The sequence below is a fragment of the Cyprinus carpio genome, chromosome A9 (assembly GCF_018340385.1).
Source record: "Cyprinus carpio isolate SPL01 chromosome A9, ASM1834038v1, whole genome shotgun sequence".
NCBI classification, from domain to species: domain Eukaryota; kingdom Metazoa; phylum Chordata; class Actinopteri; order Cypriniformes; family Cyprinidae; genus Cyprinus; species Cyprinus carpio.
In genome coordinates this window covers 8,707,138-8,725,223 of record NC_056580.1, presented here as the reverse complement: position 1 = coordinate 8,725,223, position 18,086 = coordinate 8,707,138, and the positions used below count along the sequence as shown (strand labels likewise).

The 18,086-nt window shown below is 38.8% G+C and overlaps 1 protein-coding gene across 3 annotated transcripts in view; it reads left to right on the top strand.

Moving 5' to 3' along the window:
* The window catches only part of LOC109095698 (cytoplasmic protein NCK2-like), a 51,352-nt gene extending 34,034 nt beyond the window's left edge, over positions 1–17,318 (top strand). For 2 of the 3 annotated variants that reach the window (XM_042763384.1, XM_042763385.1), the window contains 3 exons: positions 7,116–7,357; positions 13,831–14,621; positions 15,731–17,318. In XM_042763384.1, coding sequence (XP_042619318.1) covers positions 7,132–7,357; positions 13,831–14,621; positions 15,731–15,925 — 1,212 coding nt within the window. In that variant the 5' untranslated portion in view covers positions 7,116–7,131 and the 3' untranslated portion in view covers positions 15,926–17,318. The remainder of the gene's footprint in view (positions 1–7,115; positions 7,358–13,830; positions 14,622–15,730) is intronic. The other variant, XM_042763383.1, reaches the window with a different exon arrangement.
* Positions 17,319–18,086: the final 768 nt, after the last annotated feature.

Here is an 18,086-nt window from a genome sequence, read left to right as displayed (position 1 = left end):
CTTGAGTCCATTTTAATGGTTCTGAATGAGTCTGTGCAAGTTACAGGAGATGTTTGCTGGGTGGAGATGAATGTGGCGGTCAACTGTTGCTACAGACATGACAGAAATCCAAAAGAGGCCAGGAAAGCATGACTGCTAGATTCGTTCTTAACCTCTGTACTGAAGAATCTGGTGGGACTTTTATATTCTTCTCTCTCTTTCTTTGTGCTGCCTCTTTTCCCTTCATCTCAGTGTTTTTGTGCTGGTTAAAGAGCTCAAGAGAGTCTCTATAGAGTGCTGATGCAGCTGGACAGAAGCCTTTCTTTAATTCCCACTCAAAATTCCCACTCGAGGGGGAAGGCCAGGCCAGATGCATTTTGGGAAGGCAACTGCACATCTTTAACCAACACTTTCTTGATTTATTTTGTGCTTGCTTTCTTCTCTTTGCTCTTGTTACTTCCTTCTTTTCTTCTCAGGAAAGTGTAGCAGATTTGTTCGCCATGTCATCTCATTGCTTTCTAGTACAAACAAATGAGACATTAAAGAGAAAGACTTGACTATGACTTATTTATTTGAATAGGAATTGTGCAAAAAATAATGATGCATTGTACATAGAGATTATAGCACAGGCTAATTTGCATGATTACTAGTAAATTACTTTGCCATTAATTCAGACATTAGTGTCACATGATCCTGCAGAAATAATTCTGTTATTCTTACCCCAAACTTTTGAATGGTAGTGTATCACAGCGTCCACAAAAATATGAAGCAGCACTACTGTTTTCAACAATGATAAAAAAAAAAAAAATGCTTCTTAAGCAAATCAGCATATTAGAATGATTTCTGAAGGATCATGTGACACTGAAGCCTGAAGTAATGATGCTGAAAAAGTAAGTTTTGCATCACAAGAATAAATCAGTCACATTATAATATTAATATATTCAAATAGAAAATGGTTAAACTTTTGACCAGTAAACTCAATTAAACTTTTGACCAGTACTGTATGTATATATAAAGCATAATTTAAATAAAAAATGCAGGTCTAATTGCTAAATTACTAAAAAATTAATACAATTCTGGTTTCTTTTAAACCAGCCCTTCACCATTACTATAAAGTAATTTAAATCTTGGATTAATTTTATTTATTTTGGAAACACATTGAGTATGTTGCAGTGAATGGAGTTACATTGAAATAACACAAGAATTGTTGTGTATTCTGCACATTTTAAGCTGACATTTGGCAACTGCTTTGCGTGCGAGACATGTTTAGTTGGGTTAAGCGAATGTGAGCTGGACTTTTGCCTAGCAGATGTATTATTCGTATTAAATGCTTTTAGCCCCTCAAAAGCAGGGCTCAGAGTGCTAAGTGCATCTGGACTATGGGAACACATCTTGGCTGAGAATAGATCAATTCAAGGCCAGAGAGTGGCCTCCTTCGGTTCTTGTCTTCACAAACATTGTACACCAATCATCATGGCCGCCGGATGTAAGACAGACTCTGTTTGCAAGTCCGAACCATTTATAGGTAGTGGAGTATGACTTTTTTTCTGCCCGTGGTAAGAAATGTTTATAACCCGGCTAATTGTCTCTTCTCGGTTAAAAGGCTTCTCTCGTCACACGTGTAAGTGAGCGTAAGCTGACAGTGAGCTGGGTAAGATTGATCATTACCAAGCAGCTTTCCGGCGTCTGAGCGAACGCAGAGTCTTGAGGATTGATCTGCTTTCCCGTGGCAGAGCCATCGGTCTTCTTAACAGCCTTGATTAGTAAGGAGGTCTAAGCTGTGTGGATATTACAGGGGGCGGGGCTCCGATTAGCGAAATGGGTGTAATCTATCACCGCGCTGCCGGGACAGAGACCTCCTGTGTTCTCTGAAGAGGACAGAGAGGAAGGAGATGGACGGCGACCTTTAACAGCGTCCTCTGACACAATGACCACGATTCTGTCCTGATCCGCAGAACCACTGAGTGATGATAGCAGTGTAGTGCTTAATTAGTAAATGTGTGATTATATCAGAAGCTGATATCCATAAATCTGTCACCTATCTTATCTCAGCAGATGGTGTTACAAACATCATTTCATGTTATCATTCACTGTGCTTAATTTTTCCATTTCAGTGTCGTGAATGTGGCAATTGTTCTGATATCAGTTCTCACTGCAGCAGAATATTCAGTTCAGTGACAAGCTTTAACCTGCTCTCTCCACCTTATTTCCCATCCTCCCTTGTTTTTGCCCGATGGAGAATCTCGTTTAGCAGCTCCTTGTTCTCCGTGGCTATCTTTCCCACCCATTACCGAAACACAGCGAGTGAGGTCATGTGCTTCAGGTAATGAATGAACCCGAAGCTCGCAGCCAGCAGAGTGGAATGACTGATTTAAAGCACAAGGACATTTCTATCCAGCTGCTGCACTGTCATGGCCAGCCTCTTTCCTAATTGAACTGTCATTTAACGACCGCTTTTAAAGAAAACGAGCTCTGCCTTTAAGTTGCCAAATTTGCATTTATGAAATACAGCCCAGCGTGGAAACTCATCTCACCAGAGGTAATGAAATCCTTTATGTGGTGTAATTGTGTGTGGGAGGCATCTAATGTGTTATGTGCTCAGGTGTGATGGGTGTTAATATTAGAATTGTCGCTTCATTAAATACATAAAACAGGTAAAAGAAGCTGTAGCTGCTCTGTCCTCTGTAGATCAATTTACAGTGTGTTTATCTGCATTTGAGATTAGAGCCCATAATTCACGGGTCAGATTAGTCTTGTGTTGCCAGATGTTTGATTTAAACATAAGGTCTGGTCCACACTGCAGCTTACTCTGGCCAAGAAGCTCCCATTCAGTTAGAAGGAGACCATCTGAACCATGCTTTGTTTTTGTTTTGATGTGCATTTCAATAGTGCTTGCCGGTTTTATGTGCAATATGCATCAGATGGTCAGTGGACATACAGTGGGCGGTCTGTTGGTGTGCTGCCTGAGGCTGAGTCTAGGGTAATATTGTATTTATGAAAGTATACCAGGAGAATAACATTTATAGACAAACACTAAAGGAGTGGTAAAGAATACCACTAAAAGTGTAGTCTCACTACAGCATTCAGAAATGAGAAAGCTACTGTATGCATATGGGATCTGCATCACTTGTTCTTTTTAGGCAAAGCATGAAATGAAAGCTGTTGCTCACGCATACACACCCACATACACATACAGTCTCAGACTCACTAGGTCTGCCCTTCTCTTCTAATGGCTGTGCATTTGACTTAGTAGCCGTGCCTAAAGCCGGAGCACAGAGCTTTTAAGTGCGCTTGCCTGAAACACCATCAATTCTTAATCAGTCCATTACTATTCAGTGCATATTTAATCCTTCGGCAGCTCTCTCTCACATCTCAGACTAGGCGTTTAAAATCAGCCATGCCAATAAACCCGCCTACTTATTCATTTATGGGTTTAACAACTGCCTACTATCATTTCTGTCATTTTGCTCGGAGGAACAAGAACGCTTCATGTATTTTGAAACCTTCTGCTCAGGCTTTGTCAGTGTCAGTCATTTTTAATGGCTTTTCTGTCTGAAGGTTTGGCTGTTTATTTAATAAGACCAGTGGCATGGATTAAGTGGCTTAACCATTGCGACTGTAAACGAAAATACTTTCCTGCCTATATCGCTTGCTTTTTTTACTCACACTCTTTCTAAATCCTCAGATTCATTGTTTGCTTTGTTTTTAGAGGCTTGTTACCCATACACAAAGAAAATATATTTCCTAATATATGAATGATCAATATATAATAAATTATATGACGGTATGTACAGAATAATATATTGTGTAAAATATATAACAATATATTGAATAATACATAAGGAATTGCCACTTTCATAAAAATATCAATATATCACAGTATATGTAATTTTATATTCAGTAATACACTTCATAATATATAGATGCACATGCAATAAAATATGGAACTGCATGTGTATACATATATTGAACATACAGTATATTTACTCATGCAGTATATACACACATACATGGAAATATATATTTCTCATGTTTAACGATCATTTACAATATACATGTTTCATATTTTATAATATAGCTAGTTTACAATAGCATAAGCACACCTGCTCATACTAAAGCACTTATACAGTATATTTACTCATACAGTATATTTACTCATTTGTAGTGTTGTTTTGCTTATAATGTACCTAGCCATAGACTCTACTCTTCAGCACAATGGTAACCCCACAAGCATTACACATACCAGAAAGAATTATTTATTTATTTAATAATACATTATTAAATAATAGATGTTCTCCTACTATAATAATAATGAACATAAACATGAAATAATTTTACATTTGACAGTCAGAAGCAAAACATGCTGGGAACTAGAAATCTGCTGTAACTCATTCCGTGAATATGTGTGTTTATGTGTGTACATACATTCACATTAATATGGGAAATTGTATGTGCAATATATACTCAATAAAGGAACAAACTTTATGAACATGAGATGTATTTTTGTCTTTATTTCAAAATATTTTTGTATGTATCATATAGCCATACATTGTCAATGCATGTATTAATGTATATTGAAAAATATAAGCACTAGTTTCCCACATATGGAAATGTATTATGTAATATATCATATTATATTTTGCTGTATATTCCCATATATTTTTGTGACGTAAGGGTAGTGCTGCTGTCAGCTATATTTTGAAGCATCTGGTCTCACCGTTTCATGGAATGAGGAAGTTTTTATCAGTTTTAGAGGTCAACCATTATGGGTTTTTAATGGCTAAGACTGATATCTACAGAACAGGTCGATATAATGTAATAATGTGATATAATGCACACATTGAAGTTTTGGAATCAAATAAAAAAATAGTCAAGGGGAGCCAAATATCATCCAAGAAGGTAATTGTGCGCTGATCTATATATAATCAAATATGATCAAATATTGATCTAAGCAATATCTATCTCAGTTTATTAACATATTGATGTAATTTAAACTTAAACTTGAAAAATTGCTTTTGTTCATTGGAATTGCAAAAATAATATTTTCAAACAAATTAACCCTGTCTGCTATTGGTCAACTCACTACAGCAAACATTTGTTGAGCCACTGTTGGTGTATCAAGCTGGAGTCTGTTTCCTAAAGCATTGTTAGTCAACTATAGTTGCAGTCTCCATCAGTAGCAACATAGTTAAACCATATTTTCAACAAACATTCTCAAACAGCATTGCAAAGTCATGTGGTCAGAACTACAGCTCTTAACCAGTGGTAAGAAGTAGTTTCTTGTTAGTATGACATGTAGACTTTAATATATCATGCTCTTGAGCAAAATAGCACAATCTATAGGTGTGTCCCAGTTGACATACTTATGCCCTGTTCTATGCCATTTTATAATATAAAGAGTGTGAGCAGTGTTTTCACACTAAAAATACCAGAAAGAAAAAGCACACTTCAAATACCCAGAAAAAAAGGCATTATCGAATCTACCAAAATTACATGTGGAATGTTGGACACTTCATGTACTCAACTATGACAGCTTTCTTTATGTAACAGTAGGACTGTCAAACTGTGATGTTGCATGATTTATTTATGTGAAGTTGGTGTTGTAGTACTTTGATGTTTCAGCTCCAACCTTGATCAAAATCACCTGCCTGACTTTCTGGTAAACCTCAAGACATTGAGTAAGCTTGTTCAGGTGTGTTTGATTAGGGTTGGAGCTAAATTTAGCAGGCAAGTGAACCTCGAGGGCCAGAGTTGAGAGCCCCTGACATAAGTGCATAATGTATAGTGCATCATTTGGAATGCAAACTAGAGCTTTCATTCCATATACTGTATGTATCAAATTTAATTGAATGAACAACAACAACAAAAAAAACTGGTTTGAACAGGTGATTCAAAGTTACTGTGGTTTCAGGAAACAGTTGTGACTAGCTAGTTATTTTCTCCAATGATACATTGTACTGTTAGTTAAGCAGCAAGTTGCATCATTGTACGGAGAACGCACCTCTTCTCAAACAAACAGAACAATGTGTTGATAGCACTACAGAGCTGAAGTGTTTACAATTTTTAGGGAAAAGAACATGTGAATGGCTTACTATTTATCACCATTAAGGTTTTAAATGAAATATTACTCTATCCTCCAAACTTATTTTTGTTTTCTTGACTCCTCCAGTCTGTCACGTGTTCTTCCTCCTTCTGGTTAATAGGTTGGGTGAAGGGAGTGTGAGCTCACCTGCTGATTAAGATGTGTTAAATAGAGCATATGTAATCATGTCTGTCTCTTGTCTGAGTCATGCATATGTCATAGAGTTTTGACTTAATGTCTTACTGCAGGAGAAGGTCCAGACCTTTGTAAAATGGATAGTTCACCCAAAAATGAAAATTAACCCATGATTTACTCACCCTCAAGCCATCCTAGATGTATATGAATTTCTTCTTTAAGACAAAATAATAATAAAAAAAATTAATTTAATAAAAAGTAAATAAAAGCCTCTTGAAGTGAATCGATGCAAGAAAAATAACTCCATATTTAAAACATTATAAACTGTAATCTCTTTAATTCTAAATTAATATAAATTTGTAATCAAAAGAGAGCACTGTTCCGGCTTTGACGACAAGCTCCAGTGAAAAAAAATCTCGTAATTTTAATAGGTTTTTTTTTTTAAAGGTGCAAAGGAAGCAAAGCCTTTGGTTTGAACAAAGGAAATCAGTCTCCTCTTAGCTTTTTTTAATGACATATTATTTAAATTATTATATTTATTATATTCTTTTTCTTTACAAATCCTCTTTTTTTACGTCTTATTCGTGACCAGTGTTTTGCTCTATCTCTGCTTTCCACATTCATCACTTCCCACTGGAGCTATCCTACAGTACGTCCTACATTCATCTGCTGGAACAGCTTCTTTTTGTAAATGCAAATATGAATGTACGTCTCTAGCGGAAGGTCAGTTTGTTTATAAAGTTTTAAATATGGATAAAACTATATTTGGTTTTCGATATCTGTTTTTCTTTGGCACTTAATTGATGCTATAATTGGTCAGTTTGTTATTTATTAAACTATTTTGGTTCTCGAAAGTTTTTTATTGAGTTAGCTCTTCTACAATCTTTTATATCATTTTTTTCTGACTCTGTTTTGGCAGTGGGACTCGATGAAAGATGACAGAGGAGGTGATTGTTATAGCCAAGTGGGACTACACAGCTCAGCAAGACCAGGAACTGGACATCCGGAAGAACGAACGCTTGTGGTTGCTGGATGATTCCAAGACCTGGTGGAGAGTCCGCAACGCATCCAACCGCACCGGCTACGTCCCCTCTAATTACGTGGAGCGCAAAAACAGTCTGAAGAAAACCTCTCTAGTGAAGAACCTGAAGGACACTCTCGGTAAGAAGTCTCACAGCTCAGTGAAACATTTCACCAATCCACAGTCTTGCCAAACTAGAAAAGTCCTTTTATGGCAAGTCAGTTTATGCAGCCATCTTGGCATCACCCTCAGGAAGTAGAATATTGAAAAACTTGCTTTTTTTGTTTTCATTCAGTTTTGAATTTGACGACAGGCATTTGCGAAGTAGACCAGTCAAATCTAAGGTTATAATTAAGATTGGCTGGGTCATTAGGTAAATGTTGTTGTTTTGATCTAAATGTCATAGAGAAGAGCCTGCGCAGGTCTAGACCTCATACTATTCAGTAGATGATGTGTATGAAACGCCCTCGCAGTTGCCATGCCCTACTTCCCCCATACGCCTCCGGAGCTTCATGCCTTTAACGCTCAATCTGTCATCTCAAGGCACTAAGGAAGACTCCTGGGACTGTCATTTTTTTGCAGCAAGTTGTGTATAAGCCAACAACACAAAACGAACACTGGGATTTAGGAAGCAGCTGAACCAGTGGAGTTCTTTTGATTGCATGTGTTATGATTTTTAAAAATCTGAATTTATTTTTGAGATACTTTGATCAAAAATCACCTTGTGGGGCCCTCCTTCATTCGTTCCAATGAAACATTTTAATGACACAATATCTACCACAACACCAAAGGCAAGTGAAGCATCTCAACACTCTCCTGCCTTAAGTTGATCAGTATGACATTGTTTTGTTAGGACAGGATTCCTGGGAATTATTTAAATGAAAAAGGTCACTGTTTTTTGGATTGGATTCTTTGGAATTGTTTTGTTGGTTAAGTCAAATTGGTGTGGCCTGAAAGTCAGGTGCCCCCTGCTGTCCAACAGCAAATCCCCTAATATCCTCATACGCTTTACCTTTTGTTTGGAAATATCCAGAGATGCTTGTTACATTTTATGTGGTATCTTGCTAAACAGTTATTTAATATTTATCCTGTTATGTGCAGAATCATATTTGCCACAACTGGCAAGTATTTTCTACAAGTGCAAGTTATCCGTCAGTTCTCCCATGGGCCATTTCAAGACCTACATATGGGTGAGACACTACAGGTGTGAGGATTAATGGATTTCTAGCTCCTGTGCATCCCATTTTTTTTTTTCCTTCTCATGAAATGGCTGAGTTCTAGGCCAGAGCATTTCCATTTCCATGTGCTGCAGATGGAGGAAAATAATTGATGGGTATTGGTTGACAACATAACTTGGAATTTTTTGGAAAGAGAATATGGAAACCTTAAAAATATTTTGCATTGTCAGGCCAGGATTTCATTGGATTGTCTTATATCTAAAATTCCATCCACACTCTGACCTATGTATATTTGTATACTTTTAAATCAGTACAAATCACAAGTAGGCCTACATAAAAAGCATGCTTATCCCTGTTTATGCTTTTGTGCATCCGATATGTGATTATCATGAGTTAATGAGCTTGAATAACATTTTGTTATTTTGTTAATGAGATCTGAACAACAGGAAGCAGTGGATCGATAATGCCTCCTCGGCTGGATGGGGTAGAGACGCTGAGAGGTTTAATAGCTACTGAAGCCGTTAAATGCAATGCATTTTCCCCATGCAGATCGCTGAGACAACCTTTCAGCCATCATTCAGCTTTCATGAAAATGGTGTTACTTTTAACTTATTTGCTCTCTTTCCATTGTGTTCTATTGTGTGTGAGTGAATGTGTGTGAATTCCAGGTAGGTTAACTGTAGAATTGTTAAAGCAGGTTAGACAAGTGTTGAAACGAAACTCCTCATTCAGATTTAATCTGTCCATCCACAGCAAAGCCTTTGGCTTTGGGATAATGAACAGTAGTATTGTATTAATGTAATGAGGTTAACTTTTTTTTTTATTTGTGAAATTATTTGGAGTTCTGGTTATATCAGTATTCCTAAATAATCTGTGAAACAAAGAAAATGGGACCATTTACTTGTGTACCAAGAGGAAGGTCATGAATATGCGCCAGTGACCTTCTAAGTTAATTCTGCATTGGGAATTAATTCCCATTGAGAGGCCACAGGGGACCTCTGATTGGTGGTTGTCACGGATACCTGCACTCAAACCCTCTCTCCATCCTGTTGAGCTCAAAACCTGTCACTCTTTGAAGATCAGAGGATCTCGCTAAAGATCTGTCAGCTTACTCAAACACACACACATACACACACTTCCTCTTGGCAACTCTGAGTTTCAGTACGCGCACACACTTGCATCTCACACGAGTTGTGCTGTGAATTGGCATTTCCTAATAAACCATTCCATCAGGAGAACAAAGATAAAGTACAAAGAATGTGTCTCTGTTGTGTTAATAGCTGTTTATTTGGGTATCCCGACCAGACCAACATAGCAAAATTAGCTTGACTGAGAAAGTCTGTCCTTTTTTAATGGTAGTTACTCAGCTGATGTACATGGGTACTTTTGAATGGCTGTCAGTGGAAAAAGATGCTTTTGAAAAACCTATAATACCTATAATGGTGTAGGTACAACATCAAACCTTGACCCCTTGGATCCAACAATAACATACATTTCTGGCAGGAATATCTGTTTTTCAACCAATGGCAGATATTTTGAAACACAACTTTACTTGTTTAAAATGTCTCCCATTATTGACTTCTGCTTTGTCTGCTGTGGAGTCTACAAAAGGATGCTTCAAGGGTGCAAAGTGGTCTCAAACAGACTCATGACTAGCTTTATGAATCATAAAATGACAGATGGGACACCCTATGGTCTCATGGATTTCAAATAGTAAAATTCGGCATTTGAGCAGCCAACTGTGTTTACGTTAAAACCACATTAAGACGGGGCGTTTTGAAGAAATGCATTTGATCGTTTTCACATGCATTATCGCACAGCTTGAGCATTCTTCACAGTGCGCGCACATACATGTGATTGTTCAAGAGCAAAACATTTTTCCTAACTTTAATACCGACTATTAAAGTTTAGCACTACTTTTGACATAAATCTTACAAATTTTATATTCCTATATTTATTTTAGCTTGTTCCTCTGACTGATACTGTTGGGGGTTCTGTCAACTTCTAAAATATCAGCAACTCAATATGTGGACCTTGAGGTATATGATATGAACAGTCTCCCTGTCTGAAAACATTCTGATTGTGGAACATTGTATTTCCCCAATAGAGCGAGAGGCAATGGATGGCAAATGGAGCCTGAAGCTTTACTGTGGGTTAAGTTCCAAGCTAATTATATAGATGGGGAGTTAACTGAATGAAGGGATATTTGGGTATTATTGTGGAATGGAGCTTAATGGACAGCATAATGGTAGGGGAGCGCCATTATTGCAGCTTTGATGGTTGGATGACTTTACCTGCTAACAAGTCAGTTTTATATTGGACATAGGTAAACTGTTAGTGTAAGGGTTAAGGAGAAAGGGGTGATTGCTTAACGGAAATGTGAGTTAATGGACGGTTATATTTCCAGCTTTTAAATGAAGGAAGGAAAAGAAGTATGAGAGCTTGTGGGTGTGCAGTTGTGCGAGTCCCTTTATGCAATTGTGTATGAATATGCGTGTCTGGCTGTATTGGAATGAATTTATCAGAATGGCCATGCGGGAGTTTTCGTTATTGTATTGCTTGTAGTAGTTTGGGGTGCCAAGTTGTGGTCACTTGAGATCAGCTTTTCAAATCTCCTCTGCTCAAGTCAACAGCTTCATCACTCTCTGGGACTTCTGAAAAGAGGCTTCACATTGTGTCATCTTGTACATGGTTCATTGTTCATTGTGGTTGTCATGGTACATGTTCATTCTCCTTTTTTTTTAAGCCTTCTCAGGCCTTCCTCTCACGTATTTGTCACTGGTGGTGGTACGTGCTTCTATTTCTAGATTTCCCAGAAGATCTTTGTTCTGTTTGTGTTGCAGTGTTCATTCCCTGTCAGCCGGAGCCTCAGAAGAACACACCACTCTCAGCCAACACAGTCTCAGATTTCCAGCATAGGGAAAAAGTTTCTGCTCCCTTTGAACTGGAAGATTGACTTTTAGCTCCCTTTGTTTACAGTCATGGTCACTCTCATAAGCCCCTTTCACATTGCACGTTGGTCACGGAAAATTGCCGGATCGCCTTCAGTGTGAACGCAAACATGTCCCGGGATTGATTCCGGGATTGATCCCAGGTTGGGGACCTAGTAACATTGCCGGGTTCAGTCCCAGAGCGAGCTCTGTGTGAACAAAAACCAGAACCAATGGGTTAAGTGAAAGTTAATGTGCCTTGCGTACATTACACATCACACCCAGATGTCATGTGTCATTAAGGGACCTTTACCGGTTGTGTGTGAATGCACGCACATATTCTGGGAAATCCTTGGCAGTGTGAAAGGGGCAAAATCTAGTGACCCGGGAACAATTGCCGGGACACATTACCCGTGTATTTTCCAGAATCGCAGTGTGAAAGGGGCTATAGAGTTGTGAGTGCTGTAACTACTCCAGACAGCAAGTCACTGTGTAGAGCACTGATGCTAATACTTTGCTAACATATACTGTATATCATCACCTACATTCGCTTAAAGCTTAATTCATGTTAATAACTTTATATCATGATTGATTATTGGAGTCTCTTTCGAGTGGTCAGGTACTCAAACCCACCTAATTTTCACCTCAGAAAGCCTTTGGTAGGGGTATATTCAGGTTAATCTGCAATGTGGTGTGAGACTGACAATCCCTAGGGGAAGGACCTGTTAAGTGTACTTCAGTGGTCAAGGTCCCAGGAGTTGAGGACTGATGGAAAATGGTTTCTTTTTTGGTCTTCACACATATCTGTTAGAGCCTAAGAAAGTGGCTCGCGTGCAAGAGATGCTTGTGTGTGCAAGAGATGCTTGTGTGTGCAAGCACGCATGGATGCATGTGAGAAAGCTTTGCCGTTCATATAGAACTGTCACAGACATCAAATGTTCTCTTGCATTCCCACGGCTCTGTTAATGTGTGTCATTTCTTGCCAGATTGAATACTCTTTCTCCTGTCAGCTCACGTCAGATTGAGTTTCTTTCGAGTGCTTTCTCGTCCTCCTCTTGCACCTTTTCCAGTCATCAGTATGAGGCAGCTCCAGCATATTGCCTCTGTTGGCTGGGAGGCCAATTGTGCTTGAAGTGCTCATAGACAGCTGGGGTTTGGAGTCTGCAAGGAGTTACCAGGCCTCATCTCAATGTCCACACCTCACTTCATTTTCTGTATACTCTGTTCGCAGTGACGGCACACCAAGCGTGCATATGCACACATAAAGCTTCTGACGTGGCCACATGGGATCAGTACAGGAGGCAGGAACATTGGCAATGGCAGATCTCCTCTGTTACCTGGGAACAAGTGAGAGGGCTTATTTTTGGCTGCCTGTCAAGACACTGAGATGCAAACCAGGGTCCTACTTAGAATACTGCAGGGCACCTGTCTGTTTCACTGGCATTTAGAGAATGAATGTGTTTACACGTACAACGAAATGCTGATAACTGTCAAAAATCAGCTCATTATAAAAACTCAACAAGATTTTGAAACCATAAGGTTTTTTTTGGTTTTGGGTCGTGCAGAAGACATACACACATTGAATAAGCCACCAGAATGCTGGTAAAGTCTTACATGCAGAGCAAAATTGGACTGGTGGACAATGACATATGTGTACTGATCTGTGTTTTTGACTCGTTCCCTAGTTTTTATTTTTTAAACTCATAAAGATTATTTTTTCTACTAGTGGTGAAAGTATATGTCTGTGTATTTATGAGACAGAAGTTTCTGCACTCAAACCATTGTCTGTTTCTTAGGTTACTTGTTCTTTTGTTAGATAACCAGATCAGAGTAATCCCATCTCTCTTTAAAACTGAATTTGGAAGTCTTCCTTCCTTAATCTCTCTTTCCTTTCACAGTTCCCAGTGCACCCCTAGGACTCAAGTGTTTACTTTCTTGGCCTCTAACACAGTCTGCTCTCTCAGATCACTAGCCTTGAGTAGATCAGCTTCTATTTGCCCAGAAGTGGTAGCAATTTTCTATAGTAGGAGAAAATGTTATGCTTTAAGACATCAGGGAGCATAAGGGAATTTAAAGCAGTTGTGTGTGATTTCTGTGTCACTTGCATCACCAGATTTGTCCTCTGTGGCATTTGGAATTAAACCAATAAATGTAAAAAATAAAAAAATAACACACTGAGACACACTGTCTGTTATTGTGGGGACATTTCCACACCCCTAAACATGACGCAGCACAAAACGAAACGTGATTGGTTGTTTTATCTGTCAGTCATATGTCCTCTTTGGTGGTCCTTAGCCATTCAAAGCGGCCAAGGTTCCCAGACCTTCTGCCGTCAATCTGAAGGTCTGGCTACACGAGACTAGGAAATGTTAGACTAATTGATTTAATGATTCATTGGTATAATGATCTGTCATGTCTCTAGTGAATCACTAGTTATTTCTGTTTTGACAGCTTTCTTCCACATTTCTACTTCCTTACTGTTTTGTATCTCTCTATTCCTCTTAGGCCTGGGAAAAACGAAAAGGAAGACTAGTGCTCGTGATCCATCTCCCACACCCAGCACAGAGGCAGAGTACCCATCCAATGGTAGCTCAGGAGGAGGTGGAGTGGGCGGGGCCGAGCGGATCTATGACCTGAACATTCCCGCACTGGTGAAGTTTACTTACGCAGCTGAGCGTGAAGATGAACTCAACCTCATTAAAGGGGAGAGGGTGGTCGTGATGGAGAAGTGCAGTGACGGCTGGTGGAGGGGGAGCCATGCCGGCCATGTCGGTTGGTTCCCATCCAATTACGTCCAAGAGGAGGTGGGATACACAGACCATGATGGGGTCTTTGGGGACTCGTTGGGGGGCTTCAGGTCCTTGAGGGTGGGGCAAGGGGCGGCGATGGCCAATGGCCGGCCGGGAGGCTCCGGGAGCTCCGTTCTGCATGTGGTCCAGACTCTGTACCCCTTCAGCTCAGTCACAGAGGAGGAACTGAACTTTGAGAAGGGCGAGACGATGGAAGTTTTGGAAAAGCCAGAGAATGACCCAGAGTGGTGGAGGTGTAAAAACAGTCGAGGGATGGTCGGTCTTGTGCCCAAGAACTATGTTGTAGTGCTCAGTGATGGGCCAGTTGCGAAGGGCTTGGGGTCAAGTCATGGCTCTCCTCACATCAGTCACACAGTTCCGTCACGTACAGGAAAATTTGCTGGAAAGGATTGGTACTACGGTAACGTGACACGGCACCAAGCTGAGTGTGCACTTAATGAGAGAGGAGTGGAAGGGGACTTTCTGATACGGGACAGTGAATCATCGGTAAGTTGAACCGACTTCCCTCACATCTGCATGCCAGGCTGCTTTATTGAGTTATGTAATGCACTGTATCATAAACCAAAGTGGAAAGAAACTTCACTAGCCAACTGAACTGCACAGTGAGAACCAATTATTTGTGCAACCCACTGGATAGTGGATCAGTTTACTTGCACAACCCACTGAGTGTACTGTGTGACCAATTTGGACAGTGTTGAACAAACCAGAAACTTGCTAAACTTACTGAATAAACCGTACTTATATATATATGGTAATGCAATATATGTTTGGTACTTATTACAAATAGAAATTAATTCCAAAAATATTTAATATTGCATAAGCATTTTAATAATGTGGTCAAATACTTTATGAATGAAAGGTACTGAATTTCATTCTATTATTTTCTTTGAAACATTTTGTGGAGTTTTTAACTGGAACGTGAAAAGGCATGAAAAGATAAGATAATTCATTACAAATAAATATGTTCAAAGTTGGTACATATTGCTTGGAAACCATAAATATACACAAGATGTGTGTGGCACATAGCAATATGAAAAACTAAGTAATTTCTATTATAATTAACCAGGCAGATAACTTTTCTGCGACAATATTTGACGTTTTTTCTGAATAGTGTGGGATTTTTAAAATCATGCAGTGGTATATGGTAAAGCAGAAACTCCACCAGTTGACATTTCTGCTGTCTTGCGATAAACACTAATATCGCCCGGGGGTTGTGTGTTTCTGCTTTGTGCTTGTAGTCTTTGTCCCGTGTGTTCTTCCAAATGTGATTTTTTTTGTTGTTCATATGTTACATGGCTATACAGTAAGGCCCCTATGAAGGATCATAGCAAGAAATCGATCTTAGAAGGAACAAGAATCAAGATCTTAGAAGGATAAAACCTGGAAATCACAAAGAATAATTAAATATTTTTTGTTTAATTCAATAAGGAAATCTTGGATCAAGTTTTACTGCCCAAAAAGACGATATCCTCTCAGCTACTGTGTGACTTGGTGTCAGGCCTTATTTTATTCAAATCAATGCTGCCATCTGGTGTTTAGATATGGAAAAGCAGTAGCAACAATGTCAATTTATCTCTCTCTGTCTTTTTTTTCAGCCCAGTGATTTCTCCATTTCTCTGAAGGCTGTGGGGAAGAACAAGCACTTCAAGGTGCAGCTGCAGGACGGAGTGTACTGCATCGGTCAGCGGCGTTTTAGCAGTATGGATGAGCTTGTAGAGCACTACAAGAAAGCGCCCATCTTCACCAGTGAGCAAGGAGACAAACTCTATCTTGTCAAGCCCCTTGCCTGAATTTGTCGCTTTTTCAAACAAGACGTTACCTCTCCGTCTGTGCACCTTGGTTCCCTTCTTTTTTCTCTTTCTGCACACTCCTCTGACTTTACTAAATTCTTGAATGAGAGGAAAAAGCTCCTTTCAGAAGCAACTTCAAGGACTATTGGACATTACAGAGCCCAGAATTGCCTCCACTCCTGTAGGGAGCAATAGCAATTTGTCATTCTTTTAAACAGAGATGTCCGTTCTTGATATACGTCCCCGTTTTTTTTTTTTTTTTTTTTTAATGATTTACAGTTTTGGAGATTTTGGAACAAAAGAAAAACAGAATGGTATTTCACTGAGCAACATCTGTTGAACTCTCTCCCAGCCTTTGGGCAGCTGTTCTTCTGCTCTTCCTGTTGCTGGTTAATCCACAACCTCAACCCACATTATATTGGTTTACTTTTTTGTCTGCCCAAAAGAGTATTACAGTATGTACATTTGTTACTCTTGTACTGAATTAACAGAGGGGAATAGATTCATATGCATGTCTTAACCCTGATCCATCAGAGCAAGGAGTGTGATTGGGTTCCCAACAGATGATATGTCTTCATTCGTAGAGCTCATCCGAAGGCCATGCAACTTCTCTATGTATGTTCACACTGCAGCTGCCTATCGCATTACACTGGCTGAATCTGAATCCAAACTAACAGCTGAGATGACAGTCAGATTTCACCCTGAAGTAAAACAGTGCTGTCCCATCCTCTGAGCCTTTATAAACACTGTTTTGCATCTACACTCCCATCCTGCATACATGAAGGCAGTGTCTGGACTTCTCTGCTCCTACAATGCGAACATGCACAGCTTTCCAGGTATTTCTCTTGGATCCGAGTCGCTTCAGGGTTTCCACAGAATCAGGGTACTTCATTAAGGGAGATAAATGCCACAGTTATTACAGGAGTTAAAAGAGATGGGGATAAAAAGAGAGAAATTGTAGCTTCTAAGAGAATAGTTTCTGTAGACAGAGTTTGAATGTGTGTCTTTTCAGCCAAATGTGCCACCCACTTCCAGTTCTGCTACTATTGATGTCTTATTACACCTCACCAACACGTCTTCTCTGCTCTCAGTAACACATAGCTGATTGTGAACACTAATTCAAGAGTAATAAACAAAAAATGATTTTATTTCTTTACCTTTGTCAATTACTCTAAGTCTGTTTACCAATAAGCGTGTTGGTCAAGGAATTTTTTTTTTTTTTTTTTCTATTTGTCTGAATGTTATTGAGCAATGTTATTTAATTCCTCTTTCCACTGTATGTACATATATATATTAAAAAAAAAAGATATGGTGCATATATGAATCGTTTAGATCCAGCATTATGGTACTGTATTGAGGACAGTGTGGTGAGAATTGAAATACTTTTGTTCAATAAAAGTTTTGCTAAATAACTTAAAAGGAACTTCAGTGCTGTTGCCTGTGCTTTCTTTTCTCATTTTTCATCAATTCTGATTTCTGTTGTGAATTGAATAAATGTATAATGATCTTTTTTGATTTTTTAAAAGGAACTTCAGTGCTGGTCATTTTTCTCATTTTTCATCAATTCTGATTTCTGTTGTGAATTGAATAAATGTTCATTTTTACAAAATATACTTGCCATGTGTGCAGTTCACCAGTGGATTTCAGCCAGGTCACCCCTTTTTATGCTATTGTCAGCGATAAATGAAGACATGCCAAGCGCCATCTTTTTATCTAAACAGTTACAGCATCCATTATCATATTACTTTACTGTAATAAGCAAATGCAATGTTACTTTACCGGGTATTTATTCACAGTTAATTTCACTTCTTGTGTCAGAAATATTAAGACGTTTGAATTATTATCGTAATAATGGCTGCTGCTTATCGAATAGTGACAATAATGCAGGTGGTCCTGTGATATCTGCTGTAACTTATTGTGATGGTGGACGGAGTTTTACCTTTGAACTGCTCGCAGTATGCAGTCTTTGATGTGGTCTTTAAAGATGGAAATGCAGGAAATCTATCTTCTCTTTACAAGTACCATCTATTACCAGGGCCCCCTCTTTTTTTGTTTTTGTTTTTTTGCGAGTGGCTATCTCTTCAGTATCATAATATATATTTCATTAAGTGTATATATATTGTATATATATATATGTATATATATATATATATATATATAT